Below are 18,833 nucleotides of genomic sequence, written 5' to 3'. Positions count from 1 at the left end.
AAACAATATTTATTTCAGACATTACGATAATATTATCAAAAAAAAAATAAAAAAACGTTTAATATTATATTGAGAGTTTTATATGCAAGACAAAGGTGTAACATCAATTGGTAAATTTCACGTAGAGCGTGAAGTCTACATTAAAATGGAAAAGAAAGGAAGGTAGATACTTATGTGTGTGAATGCATCTAAGAAAAATCATTCTGAATTCGCCTAAAATGAATAATATCATATTACACGATATGTTAAAACTATTTTTAGATTTTTAGAACTCAAATATAGCACGATTTATAAAATTTGGTACTAGAAAGATAATTTTGACTTTGTCCTCTAAAAGTTTCTTATAAAAATAAAGCATTCATCTGCATTAGTTGTCACATTTTTCTTTCACGTATTTTTAAAAAAACTTACAAATCAAAAATGTGTGTTATTAATTTATCATTAACTCTCTTTTCCTTTGTATAGTATACGGCTAAGTGACTTCATAACCTCAACCTACTTTTTTGGTTATTGTAGCATAGGCTTTCGTCGGGCTTACGTCCTTTCGCCTAGAGACGGCGACTTAATTTCGCTATCGCTCGTGATATAGAACCGTGTAATCATCATTTTTAATGTAATTAATTTTTCTTACTTTAAAAATTAATCAATTTTTTAATAATATTAACAGCTAATATACATAAAACTGAATATACTAAAATTTATTTCTAACTCCAAAAATCAACGCAAAAGACGAAAATTATAAGCCGAAATGAGTATATGACAACTAAGAAGAAATCCTATGCATTCCACAATTGATAATTATTGATTTTTATTAGTTTGACTTTCACCAAAAGCACCCAAAAAAGTGATAATTTTATGGACAATTTGTAACATTCCATTATAAAATATCTTTAGTTGATTTTTATTTTTATTTTTTGTCACAACTGACGTTATATATGATGACATCATCACTAAAACGTCATTTTTTAAACTACTTCTTTCGTTTCAAATTTGCCAGTCATATTCTTCTTTAAATTAGCCAGTTTTAAAAAATGTATTTTTTAAAATAAATTTTTTATTTTATTTTTTGAGTTTAAGATTACTAGAGTAAATCACATTTTAATGTATTAGTATACATATTTTAAGATTCAAGCTTTTTGAAATTCAATATCAAATTGAGACTAGACAAATAAATTAAAATAGAAAAATTATCAAATAAATTTCACATATAACGAACATAAAAATTATGTTTGTGTTTTATAGCTATAGTTTGTATAATTGCTCTCCATGACAAATTTTATGTTCGTTATGGAGATTTTGATCTGTATAAGTCACTATAAACATCCAATGTTATACAAATTGTTCAGTTTTGTATATATTTATTTATAAATGGTAATTTGTATAATAAGATTTGTATTTGTATAGTTATAAGTGTATATGATGAAAATGTATGTATTTGTATTTGTATTGTTATATATACTTTTCTCTCGATTTATGTAAACACATTTTACACCGAAATGTATAAATGACTAATTATATACTGAATCAAATGACAAAAAAAAATATTTAGCGTGAATTGAAATTAAATAAACTATGACTATAACATTTAATCTGAATTAATAATCTGCGATTTTGTACGCCGAATATTATACAAGAGGCCGGTGAGAAGAGGAACCCTACCAAACTTCCTACACAAACAAAAAGTTGTTGATAGTGCAATATTGAATTAATCTTCTCAAACCCGTGTTTGAATTTTTTTCTTGTCCTTGGTCTATTCCTACTACAATCTAAATTAAGCACGAACAACAATAATCACAATGTTCGATATTTTTAATTACTTTGTAAGGTATTTTAGCAATATGATGTCATAAATTAGCAACTATATTATATTAGACTCCCTTGTAAAATTGAATATTGGATCTGAATCGCGATTTATTTATATATATGTGGGATAATACGATATATTTAGAGTATAGATAAATTTGAAAGAAGTTGACTAGGGAATTAGTTAGATAGTGTTCTCACACCTGCAGTCGACTAATTCTGTCTTTATTAGTGTTTTTTATTCGAGACTTTTTCATATTCAAAACTCGATATTAAAAAAAAAGAATAACAATAACTCGTCTACTACGTACACTATATCAACTGATTGTTTTTAATAGGTAAACAATCGTAAATCGTTGTTCGTATTAGTGAATTATTCATTATTCAATTAAAATAATAACACGGAAAAACAATTTCTAAGAAAGACTTAGGCATTTCAAAAATGAGGAAAATTATATTTCATTGAGTACCTTATTACGTTGCATTAGTGACACCAGCACAGGTCCCCCCCCCCCCCAAACCCCCAACCCCAACCAAATTTTACTACGTATAATTTTTTTCTCATTTATTTTTATTTATTTTTAAAATGTCAGATAAACTTTTTTAATATAATTTTTTCCGTGACAAATTTAAGGTGATAAATTTAAAAGTATTTTAATTTATACATTTAGTTTGAGATCATAATATTCAAAAGAAAAAATTTACTTTTAAAAATTTTGACAAACTAAAATCAAACAAATAAAATTGTGGGAGTTATATGATGGATAGATGGGAAATGTGAACCATTTGTTAGGTTTACTTCTATACACACATGAGTTTTCATGAAAATATAATATTTTAATGATTAAGACTATTTTAAAATAAATTGGATATAACTTTCTTTTTGTTAGCAAGCAACTAAAAATGAAAAATACAATATATAATATTTTAATGATCAGACTACAACACACAAAAAATAGCTAAACTGTACCGTCCAAAAATTTTAAATTGAAAATTGTTTGTTTAGTCATCCATTTGTGGGTATTAGGGATACGTTCTTGGTCTTGATTTGGTCTATTTGTTTCTCGTAAGTTAATTTTTATGATTGTGTCATGATCAAGATTCATTTCTTAACATGATATCAAATTTAAGTTTAATTAAATTTATTATTTTATTAAATATTGTAGTATTATTAGATACATGAGAAAGTATTTGAATTTCACATCGATAGATATTAAGGTTCCTAGTGATCTCCTAATTTTATATTTTTTAAAAAATCATTTTCTCAAACTATAGCTTTAGATATTTAAGTTGGGTTAAAAATTTGTTTTGTATTTAACAGCCTAAGTTGTCTTTCACGTCACCTAGTGCGTCAAAATATTACGTTTGCAAATTACAATTCAACTTCCATAAAAACGTGTTGCCAAATGCCAAACAGAATCATCATATTTGGTAGAATGGAAAACTTGTGAATCCAATATTTTTGTTAGGTTTAATCTTTTATTTAGTTAATTATAATGATCAGATTATTTAGTTATAACTTATATGTAACTTTCTTTAGTTATCACCTATAATAATAATAATAATAAAAAAAAAAGAAGAGCATTTCACTATAAACGATTAGTTATAGGGTGGGTTGGATTCAAAAACTTAAAATTTATTATTTTTCATTTATGTTAAATTAAAAAGAATTAAGTACACAAAGAGATTAATTAAGCCATCATCAAAGTTTTCAATTATCTTAAATTAAAAAGAATATAATTAAGCGCTTGAGGAGAATCAAACTCTCATCAAAATATAAGTTGGTTCATTTTCTGTCAATATATCAAAAGGCTAATTTTGTTTGTTTTACTTTTCTTTGTAAATTGCGAGCCATTTTAAAAAGAAGGAGAAGCTATATTATTTGACATATTTCATTATTACATTACCATCATTGTTTATATTTACAAAATATTACGTACTTTATAACGAACTAATAGTTTTAATCAATTATATTGAGAAGATACTCTTAAATACATATTTTTGTTATCAAATATATACTAAAATAGAGAGAGAGGAGGGGGGGGAGGGCGAGCAAGATGGGGAGGGAGGACAAATATAGAGAGAGAGGCAAGCAAGATGGGGAGAGAAGCGAATGAGATTTGTTATGTATTCCGGATACGTGTGAAGCAAGATTTGGATACAATGTTATCTAGAACAATCTTCACTTAATTTTGACCGTATGTATCTCGATTTTCGGACACATGTATCTATATACACCAAAATTTAATGTAATACGTAATATTACAAACTAGAATATCTCTAAATAATTAATTGTTAAACTAGTAAGATTTATGAAAAATTCCCATAAAAAAATGCATCTCTTTTTATAGTTTTTTTTAAAAAAATTCAAACTTTCTACATATCATATTTAATAAATAACAATTTAATATATTTTACATATTTTTAATCTAACGTTACAAAATTTCAAAATTACATTTACTTATTTAAGCAAAATAACTCACCTAAACCCTTTTAATCATGATTTTACCAATTAAATGAGTTAAAACTCCTTTTGATTTAAAATAATAATAAATGATAATAATAAAAAAATATATTATTTTAAAATAAAAGAGAGGATTAGAATATTTTGTGCATGAGAATTTTAGTACAACGTGTAAGATATTGCATTAATCATGAGGTGGCTATTGACTTTGCTATCCAATTATATTTTTAACGTAGACCTTAATTTTCCAAGTCTATCCCTATCCATAACGCCACGTGGCACCCACACGTATATTGGGACCTACAACGATTCCTTTAAAAATGTGGGACCATAGCTCTTTATATGTCGACAACCACGCTGGTCCATCTATTGAATCGTCATCCATCCAACTCATTGTTCACCCACCCGCAATTGCTATTCTTTCTTGCGTACGAGATAAAATTTTCGCTCTTATATAATAATTTGTAATTTATATATGAAAAGTAATATATATTAGACAAGTTTAATATAATAAGCTCAATTTAAAAGATAAATTTATTATTCATTTAATTGTAAAATTATATTTCATAATTAACGATTTGAACGTAAATTTAGAGTTTACACTTTATATATATTAAAATTATTATGATCATTTTAAAGTTATGGGGACTACAAGGGTGCAGGGAACCACAATTGGCTTCAAGTGTTCAAATTTGGGTGTGTAATGTGTGGAGATATCGGGCGTTTACATCTTATATGAGTTCGAATAATTCTTAATATATATATATATATGAATTAATTAAATTTTAAAATTGAGTTAGCTCGATATTCGTATTTTTATTGAAAAGTCATATAACATTTTATCAAGCAAATTTGAGTTGGAATTTTGAAAATTAAAAAAGTTACAATAAAAATATCTTCTTTTAAAATAAAATTATATTACACAAATATAAATTAATTCCTAGTCAAATGATTAGAGAAAAATAAAGGGTGGGGGATCCATCATGCTTTCTAATTGAGCTCAATAAATAATTCTTCCCAAAGATATTTCTACGAAATGAAGATATTTTTCTCATCCTTTTGAGTATATAATTCCTTTATTTCAATGCAAAAAGACTAACAAAAATGACCATATTGTCCTCAAAATGTCAAGCAACTATAATACATATATTATAAGTAAAAAGTTATGCTTAATCATTTATCTTAATCCATATACAGTTTCATTTCTAGCAATAAAGCTAAGATGAAGACATTTTTATAGCAATGAATCTTTCTAACTTTTTCCAGTTGTTTGAAAGGTAAATGTAGATAGAGAGTAACTTTTTCCAATTGTTTGAAAGGTAAATGTAGATAGAGAGGAAACAATGGGATAAAGCATAACTTTCTTATGATATCATTAATTTTAATTATTGCTAATGACATGAATGTGTGTGAAAAAATATTATTAGTTTGATATATACTCAAAATATCGGATAAATTAAATATTTTTGTACTAAACAATGTAATTTAATTTGTCAATAGTTATTGAGAAATACAATGTTTAAGGTATAAAACGAAGTAAAAATACTAAATAATTATACTTGAACAAATATAAATAACAATTCTTCATAAAATTAATCAAAACATGAACGAACTAAATCTTCCGCAACTAAAAAGAGAAGGGAATTTTAAAGTGGATATGAAGTACCGTGTATAAATTTGAAATTAATTAATATATTATGTCTTGATTTTTTCAATTTTATAAAGAAAAGTAGATATTTGTTTCTTTTAATATAATAAATAAAATTGATTTTTTATGTTTCGGGGTTGTGGGAGGTGTACTTATTTAAAAAAAAAAAGACTTAATGACTTTTTTTCCTCTTCACAAGTTTTTGTACATTGCACTACAAGCAACTCTACGTGCATTACCAATAAAAGTTAATTAGTGGTACATTTAATCAAGAGTTTTGAATTTAAATATTTTTAGATATGAGATTACCGTTGTTATGAAATATTTTATTTTTAAATATAAAATTTTCATATTTCATTATAATATCGAACGTCAAATCGAATAACAAACTTTAAAAAAGAAGAAGATATATAATTTTTTTTCGCTACATGGCAAAGTTCATCAATTAGTCAGCAATCAATGTGCAAGTCGACGAGTAGTGATTGACTAGTTGACTTGTCTCACCAAACTAACACCATGTAAATACTCACAAATTAAATAATAATAATAGTTTTTTTGTTTGAGATGGAATTATTTGTGGTATAGTTATTTTGGGATTAAATTGTTGATGATGGAATATATTTATCAAATTATTAATCGAAGATATTTTTTTAAACTTAATTTTACTTTAAGTTAATAACATTTTAAAAATCATTTTCTGTATTTTGTAAACACAATAATTAAAATGAACTAAAGAAAATATTTATATCAGTATACTTAAATTTGATAGTAAATTATTATTATTTAAAACCTTCTTTTCAATTTTAAATTAAATGAGCCCATTTAACTTAAGCTGAGAATCATTGCTTCTAATATTGGTACCTTGTTTACTAATTTATACTACTTTTAATGAACTATCACAAAGTCCAAAAGTTTGGTCTTATGCCAAAATAAAGGATCATTAGGAGCTAGTAATGTTTAATTGTCCATTTGACATGATATACTTTAATAATAATAAAATGATATTTTATTATATCACTTCTAATATTATATGTCATTTCACTAATGAGAAATGAATTGAAAATATTAAGTAGTACTCTTTGTGTTCATTTAATTGTTAATATTAGCTCGATATCTTCAAAATAATAATAAATAAAATGACAATTTTATTACATCACTCTTAATAATCAAACATCATTTCACTTATTGAGAAATAAATTCGAAATAATTACTTAATACCTTTCCATCCATTTTACTTGCTAAATTGATTTTTGACACTCCAAAGAAGTAACGAATAAAATCACAATTTTATTATACCTTTCAATATTTTGAAATCGTTAATAGTAAGGATAAATTAAAAATTCAATGACAAAATTATTTCTTAATTTTTAAAATTAAATACGTAGTACAAGTAGTAATTTATTTTTACATAGTATCAAATAAAAATGCATAATAAAGATAAAATATATACATAATAATAAATATCTTTTAACTTTTCAATTATAGTGAAAAGTGAAAATGGACCGCGGAAGTAGCAAATTACCAATATACCATTCCAAATTAGATGGTTTTTTTTTCTCATTCTAATCATGATTAGTTCTCACTCTAATATCCAATTAAATAAATAACAAAGTAATAATTACAAATAAACAATGCAATTAATCATGAGGAGCGAGAATTAAAAGAAAACAAAATAAAACGAAAAGGACAACAAATAAAATAAAGAAGAAATGAAAATATTGAACTAACCGTCGTCGTTTTATAGGAATTCAACCTGCACCTCTCCTTCATTACTTCTGTACAAAATTTCTCTCGCTATATAATAAATATCGATTTCTCAAAGCAAATATACAGAAGAAGAAAAAACTCTGGGGAAGATAACTATGGCGGAATCTGTGGAACTTCCGAGCCGTTTAGCGATTCTTCCATTCAGGAACAAAGTTTTGTTACCTGGTGCGATCATAAGAATTCGTTGCACTTCTCCTAGCAGGTAGGTAGATTTCAATAAGATTCGCAATACTTTTACTGTTGAAATTTATAATTTGTGATATTTGTTAGTATTTATGAGTGTTGCTTGAGCTGTGTGTATGTAAGAGATTCGTAAGGTAGTTAGTTGTTTGTAAATTGGCGCGAGGAGTACAGGTGTTTCGTTGACTTATTGTATAGATGAACTTTGAATTGGTAGAATTTGAGGATTGTTAGCTTTAGGAGAAACGATGAGGGAAGAGTTGCAGTTCTCAGCTAAGCGTATGAATTTGAGTTAGTTGTTGTATGTGATGTAAAATGACCGCGTTTATTTTTATTTTTATGAAATTGGTTGATGAAGTGTGATTTGAAGCTGATATTGCACAGTAAATTGTGTAAATGATTGTGGCGAAGAGAAAAGATCAAAACATAGGGTGAAATGTTTCTATTTTTCTTATATATGAATGACTAAATGTGTGTTGCAGTGTAAAATTGGTGGAACAGGAGTTATGGCAGAGGGAAGAGAAGGGACTGATTGGAATATTACCGGTTAGAGATTCAGCTGAGAGTGCCACTTCGGGTACTGCAGTATCTTCAGGTGATCTTCCTTATTCTGAATGTTATTGCAAAAAAAAGGAAGAAGCAAAAAACATCTTGCTCAAAGAACATTTATAGTGAGACATATTTGAGGTAATTGTTAACTTGATAAAGATTGTACATGGTGTAATTTGTCATAAAGATGTCTTGAAAATGCAAATGTGATTTCAAGTAGTAAACTTAGGGGTGGAAACTTCGGTTCCTTGATAAATGGGTTAAATAAACCTGGATGAATTGTAAAGGGCAGTAGTTCAAGTAAATTGGGATGGAAAGAGTACTACAGTTTTTGTGCTGTTGAATTTAGTTGTTGTAATTACTGCAGGCATGGGTGGAGAGACATCAGATAGCCACAAGCTCGACTCAAAAAATCAACAGGAAGTTATACACTGGCATGATAGGTATATACACATCACGATGCATCCCCTTTATAGTTGCATTGACATAGATGCCCTGGTTTGTATATGCCATATGGCTATTGTGTTTTGATGTTAGTTTACTCATTATATCACGAATTAGAATGTCAACTATCAGTTTTTCTCTCTCTTTTTTATGTGTTTGTCAAAGCATTTGTGAAGTTTAATATTTTATTTCAACTCACTTTAATATTTTATTTGAACTCAGGGGAGTTGCAGCCCGTGCTTTACATCTCTCAAGAGGAGTTGAGAAACCAAGTGGCAGAGTTACATACATAGTTGTACTAGAGGGGTTATGCAGATTCAACGTGCAGGAGCTTAGTACCAGAGGAACATATTATACAGCGCGGATCACTTCTCTTGATATGACCAAGGGTGGTAAGGGTTCTGTTATTCTTCTTTAGATGACTGGACAGATCTAGGATGTAGATAGGTAATCATAGCCCTTCTCCTTTTATTTTTACCCCAGCCTCTTGAGGGGAAGAGGGAAGAGTGGGTGTGGTGTGGAGACCAAGAGACAGGAGGTGGTGCTAGGTGCTTAATGTTGAAAATAATATCATACAAGAATTCTGAATTGCTAGCATTTTTACTGTCTTGATCAGAGATGGAGTTAATTGAGCAGGATCAAGAATTTGTGGCATTGTCTCGTCAATTTAAAGCCACTGCGATGGAGCTCATTTCCATTCTTGAGCAGGTGAAATTTGAGGCTAGCTTTTCTTTGAAATACTTTCCTGCTTTGCTGAATTTCCTTGTAGCACAATTAAGTTGCAACTAGTAAAACAATTACCTCTATATAGTAGCTAAAACCTTTATTTAGAAATTATACAACACATGTTATTTTAATACACCAAATGAACTGTGCATAAGAAATAATCTCAACATAACTAATATATGCATTACAATGTCAACATTACTAATACACCCTATTCAAAACTATTTTTGTACATCCTACCAAAGAACCCCTTCTGTTTGTTGTTAGAAGCTAGTAATTTCTTCTTTAATGGGAAAGATTTATGCACGACGGATGATTCTCTAAACCTAAAATTTCAATGAAGTTTTGGTCTTAGTAAAATTTAATAATGCATCTACTCCCCCAATTTTCAGAGGTGTATGTACTAATAGCATGAAATATATCCCAGAATGAGTTCTCTATTGACATAGAAGGAAACTGCAACCAGATATTATGTCTTAAGTTGAAAAGTAGGATAGCTGATGATCCATCTATTCTTTACTAATATACGTTTGGGTGATCTTTTTTTAACAGAAACAAAAGACTGGGGGGAGAACAAAGGTTCTTCTAGAGACAGTTCCTGTCCATAAATTGGCTGATATTTTTGTAGCTAGTTTTGAGATTAGCTTTGAGGAACAATTATCCATGCTGGACTCCGTTGATGTTAAAGTAAGGCTTTCAAAAGCTACTGAGCTAGTTGATAGGCACCTACAGGTACCTACTTTTTTGTTGTGCTTTTGTGTTTGATGTGTTGCTTCTCGATTTCATGCATTCGAGTCATATATCTATCCTTTGCTTGTCCAGTCAATTCGGGTGGCAGAGAAGATTACCCAAAAGGTTGAGGGGCAGTTATCAAAGTCTCAGAAAGAGTTTCTGTTGCGACAGCAGGTATCTTTGTTGTTTTTGATATTCTCCTCTTTATTTTGAAAGTTCATTTTGAGTTTTGCCACATTTTTCTATGCGATTTGGGTAACTCTCGAATAAGTGGGAGTATTTACTGTTTTTTTAAAAAAGTGGGAGTATTTGCTGTCAACACCTTCTTAATCTTTGGCAATGGCAGAGGAGTTTACCATTGGATTTTGGGTTCTGTTGGAAGTCTGTCATTATGTTATTTGCCAAAACTGCTAAGGATAAGGGGTATACCTTTCAAAACTTAAGGATTGTCTGCTTACTCCACACTTACTTCCCTTCACTCTGCCACTGCTACCAAAGTTTCTTGCAAAATTTTAGTCATGTGCTAGTGTGCCTGCCAAAATACTACTAGAGTAGGTCTTAATATGCTTATTACTTTTGTTTTCCTTTTATTCCTTCTGTCATATTGGCTCAAGATCAGTTCATCTTCCGCAGTTCATTGAGGTCTCTATGATTGAAGTCCTTTCTCCCAACCCTGACGACTGATATCCTCTGGTTACTCATTTTGCTTCTGTTTTGTAATTCTTATTCATCTAATAGATGAAGGCCATAAAAGAGGAACTCGGTGACAATGATGATGAAGAAGATGATTTGGTTGCCTTAGAAAGGAAGATGCAAGGAGCAGGAATGCCTGCAAGTATCTGGAAACATGCTCTGAGGGAACTAAGGTACACTATTTGAAACTCTAAATGTCCTTCATGATATTTACTTATGTTTGGACCATCCTCATTGTTTTTGTCAAAATTACGGAAAAAGAATGGTGAATACAATGAGAAAGGGAAGGAGGAAAAGGAGAGAGAAGCGGAAGAACATGAATGGGAAAGAGGAAGGAGGAGAAGAACTCAGAAGATAAAGAAGGGGCAGGTCCTCACTCGCATGTAAAAATAGATTTGTGGAGGAAATCTTGCCGCTGTGGATTACCTGGGAGGAGGATCCCCCCTCTCCTCTTGTGAATACAAACCAAAACCTCAATGGATGTTTCATTGGAACTAATCTATAATGTGATGAAGATTATACTCATCATATTCTTTCTCTATTGAGGATTTTTTATTGATGTCTCTATATACTCTTTAGCTCAACCCTTCTGGCACAAGTTAGGTGTTGCTCAATTTGTTTTTCTTTTCTCAAATTACTTTTGTTGTTAGCTGCTTGATCTTTTGGGATTGGTTTACACTTGATTATAATTAAACCAGGTGCAGATCATGTTGTGCGCTCGAGTTTTTGACAACATGTTCTATTGAATTTCTACTCTTTAATTTTTACTACAAACTCTTATATCAGGAGACTCAAAAAAATGCAGCCTCAGCAACCTGGATACAATAGCTCCCGTGTTTATCTGGAGCTACTTGCTGATCTTCCGTGGGAGAAGGCCAGCCCAGAACTTGAATTGGACCTAAAAGCTGCAAAAGAGCGTCTTGATGCTGACCATTACGGTTTATTGAAGGTCAAGCAGCGGATAATCGAATATCTAGCTGTTCGGAAGGTTGGGCTCTTATCTGGTGATCTCATATGTTAAAATATGCCTTCATTGTGAAATAATCTGGTATAAATTGAATATTAAATGCAGCTCAAACCAGATGCCAGAGGTCCTGTGTTGTGCTTTGTGGGTCCACCAGGTGTTGGGAAGACATCTTTGGCTTCGTCTATTGCTGCTGCTTTGGGCAGAAAGTTTATACGCATCTCCCTTGGTGGTGTCAAAGATGAGGCTGATATCAGAGGGCATAGGAGAACATATATTGGAAGCATGCCTGGGCGACTAGTTGATGGGTTGAAGGTGCAGACTAAACTTTCTGTTAGTTTTGATGGTTTCTGTCATTTCATTTTGTATCTGCTGCTTGCAATATCTTGAATACAGTTTCAACAAAGTTACCCAGGAAAGAAAAGTTCTAAAGAATAAATCAACAGGATTAGGAATAAGCCATGTTACTTGGTCACATGGGTTTTTTATCTGGATAAATCAACAGGATTAGAAATAGGTCACGTTTACTTGGTCACATGGGTTTTTTTATCTGCGTATGTGGATCTGAAAGATTCATCATCTCCCAAATCTTAGGATGCAGGGATACGGATATGAGTACTTATGCAGGCGTTGAGGTAAAATTAAATGTATAGAATATAATAAATACACACATACTTAATCGTGAAGCCATTGAATCAAAACTTATACAAATAGATTCCTTATACCTGGATTTTATTTCATTAAATTGTCTTACATAATGGCCTTTATAAAAAAAGTTGTCTTACTGAACTGTAAAATTTTCTAGTACTTCGTGTGTATAAACGCATATCGAAGACCAAATCTTAGTCAATCGCTTCTTGGCCGTGGTTGTAGTCTATACACACCTAGTGTAGAACAAATATGGTGTGTATTTCAAAATCACACCCAAATTTTGTCTGAACAGCTGGGTCCCACTGGTTTCTGAAGGATCCGTCTAGTAGTGAACAAGTTATATGTTTTTCTTTTGACCTGCTTCCATTATTGTTGAACGAGTGATATGTTTTTCTTTTGACCTGCTTCCATTATTGTTGGTCTAGTTGCCATGCTAGACATAGATCCTATTGTATGCTCTTACTTGGTTGTTAAAGGAACGTCTGTTCCATTGAGAGTAGGAGTTGTGTTAGTTTCAGTTGATAAGGAGCAGGGTCTAGGGAGGGTAGAATGTACGCAGACCTTACCACTACCCCGTGGGGGTAGAGTGATTTGATTCTGATGTCCAAGAGCTTCATGTTAACTTTTGGCCCCTAAATACTGAAGCCGCTTCTCTTGACTACTGCCTTCATATGAATTTCCAGTATTCTGTCAAGAAGCTTGGTGCTCTTAAGCAACAAGATAAACAAAGTAGCTGGCATCTTTCTGTTAGGTACCTTACTGCAGTTTTGAATGCAGCATATATTTTATTTTAGAAAAACTAAACCACGGATGTTTACATTGTTTAGCTGAGAAATTTCTCTGTGGTAACACTATTGCTCTAGTCTACATTAACTTTTGACAAGAGATGCATAGTCTTTCTACTTTATAGAGCACAAGCTTAAGGATTGTTACTGGTTTCTCATTCGTTGAAGTCTAATTTAAGGTTTAAACTTTCAGAGAGTAGGTGTTCACAATCCAGTTATGCTGCTGGATGAGATTGACAAAACTGGGTCTGATGTGAGGGGAGATCCTGCATCAGCATTACTGGAGGTTCTTGATCCCGAACAGAACAAAACGTTCAATGATCAGTATCCTTTCATAGTTGTTTTTCTTTGTTATTTATTTGGATCCAAATGGTTCTGACTATGATACATTTGCATTTTCATTTTTCTTCTCTTTCAAGTATCTTTTGTATATTTTTAAGTAAAATACATGGATATTGATGGCTAATCTTTCCTGGTTATCATTGCATACCTTATTCCATATTTGTAAGTTCCATATGAAGCTACTTGCCGGCTCACTAACTGCTGAAATGACTGTTGTATAGGTCTTGGCTATTTGATTCATTTAATTAAATAATGTCATGGACTTTAAATGTGTATTTTCAGTGATTCCTTAATTCAAATTTAGCTATTTGAATGTGCCGTTTGACCTATCAAAGGTTATTTTTGTGGCAACTGCGAACAGGATGCAGCCAATTCCTCCCCCACTCCTGGACAGAATGGAAGTCATTGAGTTGCCAGGATATACACCAGAAGAAAAGCTTAAGATAGCAATTAGGCATTTAATTCCTCGAGTTCTTGATCAGCATGGTTTAAGTTCTGACTTCCTTCAGATACCTGAGGTACTGAAATGTGAGAAACATTAAGCATGTTTTATGTTTCTTTAAGTTCATCTGATGATTACATACTGGATTCACTTTCCTGGAGTAATATTGGTAATTGAAATACCTGAATATGATATCTTAGATGGTCTAGTTTACTAATAGCAGTTGTTCACATCTTGTTGGATCATTACACAGACTATGATGTGACCTTTAAGGATCTTTTCGAAGTTAAATCTATATTATCTGTCTTTTTAGTGTGTTTAGGTAATCAATCCTGTGTCGAGGACCTTGTCTATCTTTTATACCCTTACCCACATACTCATTATCTTGAGATTTTCTTTTCCTTATTTAAATCTTTTTGGGGCAGAGGTAATCTCTTTGTGATAAAGAAACTGAAAGCTTACATGATTTTTGTATTGGTCTTTGGTTATTGTAGGATATGGTAAAACTTGTAATCCAAAGGTACACAAGGGAAGCAGGTGTACGTAATCTAGAAAGGAATTTAGCTGCCTTAGCACGTGCAGCGGCTGTCAAAGTTGCAGAACAAGAACATCTAGAGCCTTTCTCCAAAGATGTGCAACGCCTTTCTTCACCACTGTTGGATGACAAACTTGCCGAGACCGCCGAGGTTGAAATGGAAGTTATCCCTATGGGTGTCAATAATCATGATATCTCCAGTGCGTTTAGGGTTGCCTCACCTATGGTGGTTGATGAACCAATGGTGGAAAAGGTGCTTGGTGTAAGTATTTTTTCCAGCCTCTCTTAGTCATTGTCAATGTAATTATCTGTAGTATTTGTTCAGCGTCTCACATTGGTAGAGGAAATGATGTGTTGTCTCTTTTTGTGGTCTTGACAATCTTCACATCATATACTAACTTTTGGGTTGAGTTAAGCCTGAGATCCATTTTCTTCTGATACCTGCCGGACCCATCCCATTTGGTGATCTCCCCAATGTTGACCCCAAATTTCATATCATCCATGCTCCTAATATCTAATTTTGGGCATGCGTTGGGGTATTAAGTGCTCCACAATGGTAGAGGAAATGGCTGACTCCTTGTATGGTTTTGGACAATCCTCAATTCCTCACTTCATGAGCTAGCTATAAGTTCAGTTGATGCCCAAAATACTTGGACACGTTACCAATGTACCTTTAATGTGGCCGGTCATGACTCATCATGACCTTCAATGTTTCTCGATTACTCCATAGAACATACTTAATTGATTCTAGAAATTATCTTTTCTGATATGTGAGATTAACATAGTGATTCGTGGTGCAGCCACCTAGGTATGATGACAGAGAAACAGCAGAACGAGTTGCTAATCCTGGTGTATCTGTTGGATTGGTGTGGACGGCGTTTGGTGGCGAGGTTCAGTTTGTTGAAGCCACTGCAATGGTGGGAAAAGGTGATCTTCATCTCACTGGCCAACTTGGGGATGTTATCAAAGAATCTGCTCAGATTGCATTGACATGGGTAATTTTCTCTCTGCTATTAATTTGTTCAGGAATTAAGCCATACAAGTAATCTCTTTTGTTGTTGTACATACAAGGTCCGCGTCACATAATCTTACTGAACTTCATTGCACAAGTGGAAACTTTTAACGAACTTGCTCCAGAACATTATGGAGGACTCTCTAGTTCTTCACTTGATGATCGGTAGTGTAGTTTAAATTTAGCATACACGGAATCTGAATCGACTGTTGAGTACATAAAAAGTCTGTTTGTTTTTGTTCTTCTTTCCTTTTTCTCTTTTTTTGATTCCGTATCACCTTTCTCAGATATTATGTTGTATCATTGACAAATGAATGCATATTCTTTGTTTCCATAATTTGGACGAATTTCTTGCTTCCAAGAAACACAATTTTACCATTAATAACATTTTTGTCTAACTCTACTTGTTCTTATGCCTGCAAAACAAACAACAAAAATGTTTCATACATCTATTACTGCATTAATGATTATGCTTGATTTTTCACCACTGTATGAAATTACTTGGATGTTATCATTATTTATGAAATCAGAACTAAGGTTCTCGTCTTGGTAGCCTGCAAAAAGTGGAAATAGGTAATAGGGAGAGAGGGTTAATGCTGTGAATTTGCACACTTTGAACTGGAGAATATGTCATACTCAACCTGATGCCCACAAATTTCATAATTTCTTTTTAGGTCTTGATTACAAGGAAAAAATTTTGGTTTTTGTTATAATAGTTGTAGGTCGAAGTTGTTCTTACTCCCTTGTTGAGAGTAATCTTCTATTTGTATAATATATAGGTTCGTGCCAGAGCAACAGAACTGAAGCTAGCTATTTCTGAAGAAACTAATCTTTTAGAGGGACGAGATATTCACATTCATTTCCCCGCCGGAGCTGTACCTAAGGACGGACCGTCAGCTGGTGTAACCCTGGTTACATCACTGGTTTCATTGTTCAGTAAAAAAAGAGTAAGAGCAGACACAGCAATGACCGGAGAGATGACTCTCCGAGGTATGGTCTTGCCTGTTGGTGGTGTCAAGGATAAGGTATGTGTCCAACTTGGCACAATATTTTTCCACCCAAATTCCCCCATTATAATGGATGTTCGATGAATCTTTTGCTCCAGTACAACCACCGTTTTATGGTGTGTGTGGGGTTACATATCTTTTGTCTGCTCTCTGAAAACGCTCATGTCTTTACTTCGTTACTCAAATTAGAGGTCTTATTTTGACTAGTCCCACTCACAATGTACTGTACAGGTTTTGGCTGCCCATAGATATGGTATTAAAAGAGTTATACTGCCAGAGAGGAACTTGAAGGACCTGGTTGAAGTCCCAGCTACTGTGCTTTCAAGTCTTGAGGTATTTGTCAACTATGACTCTTTAATTTTCGCGTTTGTTTACTGAGAGTTTGTTGGTGACTCAATTCAATAGAATTTGTGGTCTAACTCTCTTTTAAACTGTATTTGCTCCACAGATAATACTTGCTAAACGAGTGGAAGATGTGCTAGACCAAGCATTTGAAGGTGGTTGCCCATGGAGACAGCAATCAAAATTATGAAAACTTAACAGACTTCGCTTAGCTAACGGTGAGAAACTTTGCCATCAAAAAACAGTCCGGGCATGTAAATCGGATGCCAGAACTCATCGTCATACCTTAAAGGAAATGTTAACACGATTAACGCATGACAGATATTAAAGAACACACTTAACAGATGTCCCTGAAAATGTTCTCCATGTATTATTCTTGCCTCCTATTCAGCTGTATGTATATTTATAAATGATTATTCTCTCTTATGAATATAGTATTGTTACAATTGTGCTCTGTATAAGTTTTTACTTTAATGAACAAGGTAAGATAACGTGCTGCTTGCTTTTCCAACTATTCATATATATAATTTGCTATGTATTTTTTTTCCGCTGCATGTAATTTTCCGGGCTAGTCTTTTTCTCTCTCAGAAAATAACCATTTTTCTCCGTGTTTCTTCCGGGCTGTGTTGTGTATGTGGAGAACTGGTACAACTGGGGCAAGCCAACCATTATTACCTTTCTTGAGCCGGGGACAGACTCTCTACCTTAACAAGGTACGAGTAAGATTGTGTATACAATGTCCTCTCCATACTCCCATCGTGGAAGTAAACTAGGTATGTTGCTCTCCATACTCCAATCGTGGAAATACATTAGGTATGTTGAATACTTGTTTGTTTAGACGGAGTTGGATTATAGGTACTTGTTTGTTTAGACGGAGTTGGATTATAGATATATGTGTTCAATAAGTATGACCCATTCATAAGTAATGGATAGATCATTCAAGGGGTTATGGGGATGTGTTACCAAACTGTTTCTTTGTATGCAACGGTGGAGCAACCCTTGTTCAAGAGGCGTCAATTGTCACCTCTATTTAAATAAGTCAGAACTGTACTGCAAATTATATTTTAGCAGGCTTCGCTGCATGGGATTGTTGACATTTTCATATTTTGTTTTTATGCCATAAAAGCCCCCAAAATATGGCCAAAATATATCAGATTTTGTTTTTATGCCAAAAAAAAGCCCCCAAAAAAATTACCAAGAGAAATATCAGAGCCAGGTTTCGATCCTGGGACCTGTGGGTTATGGGCCCACCACGCTTCCGCTGCGCCACTCTGATTTCTTGAAACTTAAATGCTGCAAATTAAGTTTAATCTTGTTACTTGTAACTTCTCCAAATTTGCGGTGCATGAATTCTAAAATTTTAAAATACATGTGAATTTCATTATACAACATAAGTTCTGGATCAAAGTTACTACATCAACTATATTAAGTGAATTTCATTATACAACATAAGTTCTGGATCAAAGTTACTAAATTATGTCAAACTCAATAACTTCAAGGTTAGATCCTCGTGTATAGTCCTCCAACCAATTCCTTCATAGTATGTTATTTAATTTTGATTGCTCTATAAGAAAAAAATCTTTAATCAAAACCCATATTTTTAAAGCAACATTTTGTTCTATACTTTAAGCATGATTGCTATGATATATACTTCAATTTTTTTGTCGATCTTGGTTGGGTTGTCTTCATGATTGCTATGATATATACTACAATTTTTTTGTCAATCTTGGTTGGGTTGTGTTCGACA

General features: G+C 32.2%; 1 protein-coding gene and 1 non-coding gene across 3 annotated transcripts; one reads left to right on the top strand and one right to left on the bottom strand.

Annotated features, from left to right (window-relative positions):
- Positions 1-7,585: 7,585 nt before the first annotated feature.
- Positions 7,586-17,597, top strand: LOC101256614 (lon protease homolog 2, peroxisomal). 2 transcript variants are annotated; one of them, XM_010327232.4, is made up of 17 exons: positions 7,586-7,884; positions 8,345-8,457; positions 8,779-8,854; positions 9,078-9,247; positions 9,472-9,563; positions 10,134-10,313; positions 10,404-10,487; positions 11,052-11,179; positions 11,793-11,994; positions 12,079-12,285; positions 13,600-13,730; positions 14,053-14,266; positions 14,685-14,987; positions 15,526-15,720; positions 16,517-16,762; positions 16,976-17,077; positions 17,193-17,597. In XM_010327232.4, the coding sequence occupies exons 1-17, from the start codon at positions 7,778-7,780 to the stop codon at positions 17,274-17,276; spliced, it is 2,634 nt and encodes an 877-aa protein (XP_010325534.1). In that variant the 5' UTR covers positions 7,586-7,777; the 3' UTR covers positions 17,277-17,597. The 2 variants fall into 2 exon arrangements, with proteins under 2 accessions (XP_010325534.1, XP_010325536.1); XM_010327234.4 differs by having other exon boundaries at positions 7,712-7,884; positions 8,345-8,549.
- A 693-nt stretch (positions 17,598-18,290) lies between these two features.
- TRNAM-CAU (transfer RNA methionine (anticodon CAU)) lies at positions 18,291-18,362 on the bottom strand. Its single transcript has one exon. It is a non-coding gene; the product is annotated as a tRNA-Met (tRNA).
- Between the last annotated feature and the right edge of the window lie 471 nt (positions 18,363-18,833).

This window comes from Solanum lycopersicum, chromosome 8 (genome assembly GCF_036512215.1).
Source record: "Solanum lycopersicum chromosome 8, SLM_r2.1".
NCBI classification, from domain to species: Eukaryota; Viridiplantae; Streptophyta; class Magnoliopsida; order Solanales; family Solanaceae; genus Solanum; species Solanum lycopersicum.
This window is presented reverse-complemented; position numbering and strand designations above follow the sequence as displayed.